The sequence below is a fragment of the Triticum aestivum genome, chromosome 7B, assembly GCF_018294505.1.
Source record: "Triticum aestivum cultivar Chinese Spring chromosome 7B, IWGSC CS RefSeq v2.1, whole genome shotgun sequence".
Lineage (NCBI taxonomy): Eukaryota > Viridiplantae > Streptophyta > Magnoliopsida > Poales > Poaceae > Triticum > Triticum aestivum.
In genome coordinates, this window is record NC_057813.1 from 176,638,073 (window position 1) to 176,646,532 (window position 8,460).

The window sequence follows — 8,460 nt, forward strand, 5'->3', positions numbered from 1 at the left end:
CTCCTCGGTCAGGCGCACCCTTAACAGCTTATCCGCACAACCCTAATTAGCTCCCCACCCTTTGAGAGCCGCTCGCATACCCGCCCCTGCGGCAATCCAGAACTCCATGGGGCCGCGTACGCGCCCGATGCAAGCAACGCAATTCGCCCACTTCAAAAGGAAGGTTTGCTCGAAGTCCGGAGACTCCAGCCATGCTGTTTCGAAGAAGAAACGCGGGCTGCGTTTAAGCCTTTCCTCCCCCGAGGAAAGGATGAGGGGGACTCCAGCCATGCTGAAAATGGAGGTTGTAAAAATAGTTCTTGGTGGTCATTATTATCAACTGGGAAATAGCCATCGATTGTTGCAAGTTCAACTAGGATGAGATGTCTCACAGTGCCCTATGTTTTCCACTTCAAATCTGGCCATTCTTCTTCTTTGCTTGCTTGCTTGCCAGTGTTACCACAAACTGTGCAGCAGCAGATCATCAATTCCTAACAGCCATTACAAGTTTCTAGCATGCCACCTAGCTTATGGTCTAAACTTCTAGTTACACAGATAGTTACCAGAAACAACTTTGCTGCTATTGCTCTTGCTCTTCCTCGCCCTCACCATCTCCCTCACCCTCTTCTTCACCCTCTTCCTCTTCCTCGCCCTCTTCTGCCGCCCACCAAGCAAGAAGGCCAAGACCATCTCCTTTAATACTTCCCTGTAAAAGGGTTTATTTACCCCAATTAATCAGCTGTGCAGCCATCGGCAGATGCATTCAAGTTTGCTGTGCTGCCAGTGCAGTGCATGTTGTATCTCTATATGACAATACACACACAAGGAAGAAGGCATACATTGATCTGCATTGGAGCAAATGGCTTGTCATCCTCCTTTTGCTCAACTGGTATAGGTGGGTATTTTATGCTAGACGCCAAGAATCGTATCTGCATAGAGATTGCAATGATCGTAAGCCTTTTTGTGGTTAGTGACTATATGAAATAGTAATTGCTTGGGATTAACCTCATCATCAATGTCAAGATGAAGTTCATCACCATCTTCAGTCTTCAATGCCCACCTACCATCTTCCCCCCTGGATACATATGAACAAAGAAATGAGACACAATATAACCTGGAGATAAAATGGTAAATAAACCACATCTCAATTTGCAAAATAATGCTAGAGGCCTGTGTACGGCAAAAGAAAATCCAAACAGATCAATGTGTTACCTCACTGTGCCAAACTGCATCAAATGTCCCGGGATGCATATATCGGTGAAAAAATCAAGTGAAACTGAACAAGGAAAACAGTATACCAGTTAAAACCCATCATTTTCAGGTACAGCTTCTCAAATGTCACAGAATTACATAGTAATAACATTTTTATAGTTCCCAGAACAGGATGGGAGCATGGATCATTCAAACCTTGTGGGCATACAAAGTACCAATACTCCAACATAGTTGAAAAGAGGAAGAAACATGTCAGCAGGAGTCAATTAAATATACATGCTTACAAGAAAATGAAATCCGGGAGTCTACAATGAAATACTAATCTTAGTTTATCTTTCTAAGAAAATTGCGAAAAATTCCCCTACAGAATGTTGTATACTTTGAGCGTTTTCTAAGAATTTTCCAATTTTACTGATTTAAAGAAATTCGAAATTCTGTAGATAAAGTAGAAGAACTAGTGGGGCCAAGTGTCATAGAGAGAGGAGAGAAAAGATAAGGTTGTCAGGCAACCATGGAGATCTGGTAAAGGGGGATCAATCCAATCCCCACTCCAGGCTCGGTGCGAGCCATGCGGTGGCCGCTGTGCAGCGGTGGCATACTCCATCTAAGTCAGCCACCTTCTCTCCTTGAGGAACACAGAATTGGAGAGGGCTCCTCATCAAGTTCCTTCCAGTTCAACTCAGTGTGCAGCAACAAGTTGGTGTCCGATCTGATGCTCGCATGCTTGGCCTGTACGCGAGTGTTGGCTTTGAGCAGCGACCTCCCACTCCTCAATTCCTCAATTCGGTGTGCCCTGGTTCGTGGAGCAGCATTGTATCTCCAAGGGCTCACCAACAACTCTGCAGTACAACGGCGTAAAGATTTTCTGGGACAGTGTCAACCTGACGTGCCTTGCCTCATCGACACAACAGCTTCGAGTGCTGTTGACGGAAGTGATTGTTCTTGTTTATTCCACTTGCTATCTCAATGAGTTAACTAGTTTGTTGAGTTTGACCTGCAACTAGAATTTATTTGAGAGCAAGTGGATAACTGCAACTGCTATTACTATATAGAACAAAACTCCAGAACCTGGTGTGTGCCTCTGTTCTTCTTCCTTAATACTATCTGCACTTGACTTGCTTAGTAGTGTTCATCTTATCACTGCTATTTATCCTTTGTAAGTTAACAACAATCTACTTGTTGGTAGAAATTTTAAAGGCATTAGAACTGAATTTATCTCTGATTAGTGAAATCTGCAAGATGACAGTGAACACAGGTTTGGTTGATCAAGTAATTCATGTATATAATTTTGGTAGTTGCTCTGAATTTTTTAGCAGTAGCACCCGTATTTAATTTTGTGAACATATTACCATTGCTTTTGAACACACACATATATATATGCTTCTGTTACACTCATACTATGTTGGAACTAGGATTTAATATTCTGAATAATTTGCTGAAACTGCACATATTTCAACAAAAAATAGGCATGAATTCAGAAAGGGGTTACAGCAGGTTGTAAACCAATTAGCAATCAAAAGGCCAATGAGAAAATAACTAAGTCACCTTGTAAACCCTTCTCATCATATCCGCTGATCTTCCCAACAAGAACCTCCCCAATAAAGGGCCTGAACATCAATAACCTAAAGGAAACCTGTCCAGGATGGGGAAAATGAATGGAACATAAACATGAACTGCAAACTGTGTGAAGCCTCGAATTACGAGGTCACAAAATTTGTAGTAACAGCAATGCCAGAAGAGAGTGCATCCATGGTGTAAGTTTGGCATGCTATCTATAATGAGTCATTCACAACGAGTAGCACACTACCTAGGAAAAGACAAGACTACGCGCTTGAGGCAGAGAAATAATCAGCATTAACTTACAGCAAGGCAAACTGGAATAGTCGGTTAAATAAGTACAGGTTGGGGGAACTACTCCCATATTCAAAACTGTAGGGTTTTCTTTTTGAACAAGAGCTGTAGTTTTTTTTAAACTGCTATTAAACAGTTTAATGTAGAGGGCAGGCCTGGCGCAGTGGTGAAGTCCTCCCCACTTGTGCCAAGAGGTCCTGGGTTCGAACCAGCCTCTCTGCATTGCACTTTGCAGGGGTAAGACTAGGTTCCTATAATCCCTCCCCAGACCCCACCTTGTGTGGGAGCTTCTATGAACTGGGTCTGTCCTTCTTTTATTAAACAGTTTAATGTCAAGAGACAAACTATCTTAGTGATAAACATATCGTATTAATCCCAAAAGTTCCATTACTATGTAAGCACAACAATCAAATGCTAAGCACTACTAAAAAGGCTCCGGGGTAACTACATGAACACCAGTGATAAACTGCACAGGAAAGAACTTAAAACATACTGGAGTTTTAGGTATTCAGCTCAATTGCACAAACAACAATGACCTTGTACTAAGTTTACAGAGCATACACTAAACAACATACAACATCTCACATCCCTTAACAGATAATGGATGGCAAAATGATAGCACAAATTACTTTATACGTCGAGCAGCCCTCTCCTGGAAAGATGAATCCACCTTCAACGGCAAGGATGTCATAGACAGACACGCAGAGCCCGAGATTTACAACCACCTGCAGTACAAGTCCAAACACAGATTGCGAAATACAATTAAGTGGAACAGAATTCCAGTACTGTAAACAAAATCTTGGCATGCACTGGTGATAATGTGACCAAGTTCACACTACCTTATCCAGGAAGAGCCTCTCGAGTTCGGCCTTGATGGCGTCGACGAGAGGGCGATTCAGCAAGTGCGGAGGCATCGGCAGGTTGTGCTCGATCTGGCTCAGAACAAACATCCTTCACGTACAGTACCGGAGCCAGGAAAATATTAAAGCCTGGACAAGCTGCGAGAATAAATCTCTAACCATGAGCTACCAAACAAACCACCAATGCATAATTTAAAATTGAGAGCCGCAACCGTTGCATATTTGAAACAGATATAAGCTACAACATTAAGAGTCGCATATCCACAATACTTTCAAAGTAAAACAGGGAAACACCAAGTAAATGTTCACAAAAGATAAACCGAATTGAGTGAACCGATGAGTACATCAAATAATTGCCTACTTTGACTGAAATTTCAGCACCAGAACTGATATAAACAAACTAATGGGATAAATGATGATTGTTCCAAAAGTTGACATATTTCCCTAAGTTGGTATGCGTTCTTTTCTTAAAATGTTTGTCCACTTCTTTAATGATTGAAGTTCTTTTCAATGAAATTCAATCACTTAAACTCTTAGTTTATTTATAATTAATCTGGTTAGAAGGAAACAATTTGAGGAAGGTGCAGGTGGTACCTCATACTCAAATACCCTACACCCTATACACAACTATACCTAGTCCTCTACCATACACACTCTCTAGTCTCTACTCTTTACCGACTCTACTAGGAGACAATCCTGGATGGGCCGAAGTTTATAAACCAGTCATTTTCCTAGTTGGTTACCTGTATGGACTGAAAGTTTCCGGTGCAGTTCATCTTACCAGAGTCGTTGCCGCTTCCACTCGCTCCGACACGCGTCCCCCACGTGTCGCGTCGTAGGAACGGCAACTTCCCAGCCAATGCACGCCTGACCTCCACCTCCCTCCTCTACTCTACTGTCGCCGCCGAAACTCCTCCCCCTCACCTGCTTATGGCAGTGGCTGAAGTCCAACAAAAGAATGGGGACACGCCACTTGGAGGCAGCGAGAAAGTAAGAGCATCTCCAGCAGGAGGCCCTAAAGGCCTAGTAGGGCAGGGCTACCCCAACTTTTTGAACCCAAAAAAAGCCCCTAACTCCAGCAATTGCCCATATTTCTCAGCCCCTACTTTTTTATCTCTATATATTCAGAAATCCCATCGTATATGCAGAAAAATTGCATCGCGTATGCACATCATCAATTTGAACATACATGCCCCAAATTCCATAATGTATGCATAAAAATTCCATCACATATTCACCAACAGATGTATAATCAAATTCACATGCGCAAAAATTCAACCATATATGCATATACAGTATACACAGGAAAATTGCATCATATAGTCAATCCACCATGAACTTGAAAAAGAAACGGGAGAAACCTTACCTCGGGAGGGTTCTGCAACTGACTGCGGAGGCGACAGGGGAGAGATGGCGGACGGGGGAGGCGTGGCGGGGAGAGATGGGGTTCGGGAGGCGGGCTGCGAACCGCGGAGGAGTGACGGCTGGTGGGGGTGGTGCGGCGGCGGGCGGCTGTGCGAGGCGGTAGGGATAGGCGCGCCGACAGAGGGAGAGATGGGGACCGGCAGGAGGGAGGATGGCGTCGGCGAGCTCCGGCGGCGGAGGTGGACGGTGGCGCGGTCGCCGCCGCCTGGGGAAAGAGTGCGGGGTGGAAGCGCGGGAGCTCGGGTGAGCGAGCGCGGGCGCTGAAAGAAGAAACGGCTGTAATATTGGCTTCGCAGCGAGGGGGGTTGATCCTTTAAATTAAAAGTTTAATACCATTTGACCCTACCTTTAAAAAATTCATGATCGGACCTTTTTACTACTCCCTCTGTTTCTAGATATAAGTCTTTGTAGAGATTCCACTATGGACCACATACGGAGTAAAATGAGTGAATCTATACTCTAGAATGCATCCAGATACATCCAGATGTGATCCATAGTGAAATCTCTTCAAAGACTTATATTTAAGAGTGGAGGGAGTACCATACAAGAGAACGATAAGATAAGAGCATCTACAGCCGCTAGAGCCCCAAGAACACCACCAAACAAAAAAACAGGTGTCTTGGGGGATCCAATGCTTCATCCGGCCAAAATATGGAAAGTAAAAGTTATGGTAAAAAAAGAATAAATTTTCTTTTTAGAACCGTCTATGATGTATCTAGCATGGAAAGTGTTGGGATGCTCCAGGTTATTTTCATTGGTAGGAAAAGTATGCCTCTCAAAAATAATTTTACCTCTCGATTTAAGCTTTGAGCTCTGGCACCTCTACAAATCACTACTTCCCTCCACGAAGGTCCTTTCTTTTACTTATGCAATTTTATTTTGAATTTGAGTCTCCATCTTCTCTTATAAAGCATCAACTAGGGGGCACTATGATCGTACTGGAGCATTGAGTGTAGCTAATATTTGAGTGTGTTTCATGAATGAATCAACGGTTGAGCATGATGGGTTAGGGATAACTTGATTTAGTGTTGATATTTTAAAAGACATGATTGCTTGTTTGTATGCTTAAGTATTAAAGTCTTCGTGTTAAAACTAGACTATTGCTTTGAATCATATAAAAGTCCATATGTCCATGCTATAAAGAAAAGATTGTGATGAACATGTTAGGCATCATTCCATATCAAAAATTCTGTTTTTATCATTTATTTACTCGAGGATGAGCAGGAATTAAGCTTGGGGATGTTGATATGTCTCCAACGTATCTATAACTTTTTATTGTTCCATGCTATTATATTATCATTCTTGGATGTTGTACAATCATTTTATAGTCATTTTATATCATTTTTTGGTACTAACCTATTGACATAGTGCCAAGTGCCAGTTGTTGTTTTCTGCATATTTTTTACATCGCAGGAAATCAATATCAGACGGAGTCCAAATACCACGTAACTCTACGATGATTTTTTATGGACCAAAAGGAAGAAGTTGGGCCCTGGTTGCACCTGGGGGGAGTCCCAAGGAGGGGACAACCCACCAGGGCGCGCCAGGAGGCCCAGGCATGCCCTGGTGGGTTGTGCCCACCTCGGGTGCCCCCCGGACCGCCTCTTTGCTCTATAAGTACCCCAATATTCCAGAACCCCTAGGGGAGTCTACGAAATATTCATCCAGCCGCCGCAGAGTTCAGAACCACCAGATCCAATCTAGACACCATCACGGAGGGGTTCACAACTTTCATTGGTGCCTCTCCTATGATGCGTGAGCAGTTTTTTATAGACCTTCGGGTCCGTAGTTAGTAGCTAGATGGCTCCCTCTCTCTCTCTTGATTATCAATGTAATGGTCTCTTGGAGATCCATATGATGTAAGTCTTTTGGTGGTGTGTTTGTTGGGATCCGATGAACTTTGAATTTATGATCAGATCTATGTTTTTACCCATTAAAGTTATTTGAGTCTTTTTTGATTTCTTATATGCATGATTGCTTATAGACTCATATTTCTTCTCCGATATTTGAGTTTTGTTTGGCTAACTTGATCTATTTATCTTGCAATGGGAAGAGGTGCTCTGTAGTGGGTTTAATCTTACGGTGCTTGATCCCAGTGACAGAAAGGGAACCGACGCATATGTATCGTTGCTACTAAGGATAACAAGATGAGATCTATATTTGCCGCAATAGATAAACGAATCTCGTCTATATCATGTTATCGTTCTTATTGCATTACTCCATTTACTCATGAACTTAATACACTAGATGCATGTTGGATAGCGGTCGATGTGTGAAGTAATAGTAGTAGATGCAGGCAGGAGTCGGTCTACTAATCTTGGACGTGTATAATGATCATTTCTTGGATATCGTCATGATTATTTGAAGTTCTATGAATTTCCCAACAGTAATTGTTTTCCCACCATTTGCTATTTTTCTTGAGAGAAGCCACTAGTGAAACCTACGGTCCCGGGTCCCTTTTCATCATATTTGCCTTTGCGGTCTATTTTCTCTTGCATTTATTTTCAGATCTATTAAACCAAAAATACAAAAATACCTTGCTGCAATTTATTTGTTCCACGATCTATTTATCCTATCTACAAATTTACCTCATGTCCTTTGCCTATCTTGAGGCGCCGTACCCCGAAAGGGATTGACAACCCCTTTAACACATCGGGTTGTGAGGTGTTGTTCTTTGTGTGCAGGGGCTATTTACGTTGTGTTGCTTGGTTCTCCTACTGGTTCGATAACCTTGGATTCATATCTGAGGGAAATACCTATCGCTGTTGTGATGCATCATCCCTTCCTCTTTGGGGAAATACCGATGTAGCTTCAAGCGACATCACACAACTAAACGGTGTGTATAATAATAATAGTTCACATGCATTGGACTAAGCTGGAATCTGCAAACATTTAATTTAAAGGAGAAGACAAGGTAATATGGGCTCTTTGTTAGATCAACAATAATGCATATGAGAGCCACTCGTCATTTTCATCGTGGTCTTCTCCTCTCGACCCCCAAAGAAAAGAAAAGAAATTCAAAAAAAAACTATTTACACGGGAAAGCTTCCAGCAAGCAAAAGAATAACGAGAAATCTTTTTGAGTTTTTCTATTAATTACTACTACTACAAGCATGGAAAGTAAAGTAGCTAA

At 42.4% G+C, this 8,460-nt stretch overlaps 1 protein-coding gene across 2 annotated transcripts; it reads right to left on the reverse strand.

Annotated features, from left to right (window-relative positions):
• Positions 1-284: 284 nt before the first annotated feature.
• On the reverse strand, positions 285-5,617 carry LOC123161122 (DNA-directed RNA polymerase III subunit RPC8). 2 transcript variants are annotated; one of them, XM_044578976.1, is made up of 8 exons: positions 5,269-5,617; positions 3,882-4,040; positions 3,672-3,767; positions 2,737-2,824; positions 1,192-1,255; positions 985-1,054; positions 819-908; positions 285-685 (listed from the first exon to the last, which is right to left on the reverse strand). In XM_044578976.1, exons 2-8 carry the CDS (start codon positions 3,990-3,992, stop codon positions 560-562), a joined length of 645 nt encoding a protein of 214 aa, XP_044434911.1. In that variant the 5' UTR covers positions 3,993-4,040; positions 5,269-5,617; the 3' UTR covers positions 285-559. The 2 variants fall into 2 exon arrangements, with proteins under 2 accessions (XP_044434911.1, XP_044434912.1); XM_044578977.1 differs by lacking the exon at positions 5,269-5,617 and adding an exon at positions 4,684-4,835.
• Between the last annotated feature and the right edge of the window lie 2,843 nt (positions 5,618-8,460).

What these genes read in the sequence shown, in the direction of transcription:
- LOC123161122 (XM_044578976.1), bottom strand. Translation starts at nt 3,992, where the DNA reads ATGTTTGTTCTGAGCCAGATCGAGCACAACCTGCCGATGCCTCCGCAC. An exon ending in TGATGAGAAGGGTTTACAAG is followed by an intron (nt 1,256 to 2,736) that starts GTGACTTAGTTA and finishes TTCCTTGTTCAG; the next exon opens with TTTCACTTGATTTTTTCACC. An exon ending in ATGCAGTTTGGCACAGTGAG is followed by an intron (nt 1,055 to 1,191) that starts GTAACACATTGA and finishes ATATGTATCCAG; the next exon opens with GGGGGAAGATGGTAGGTGGG.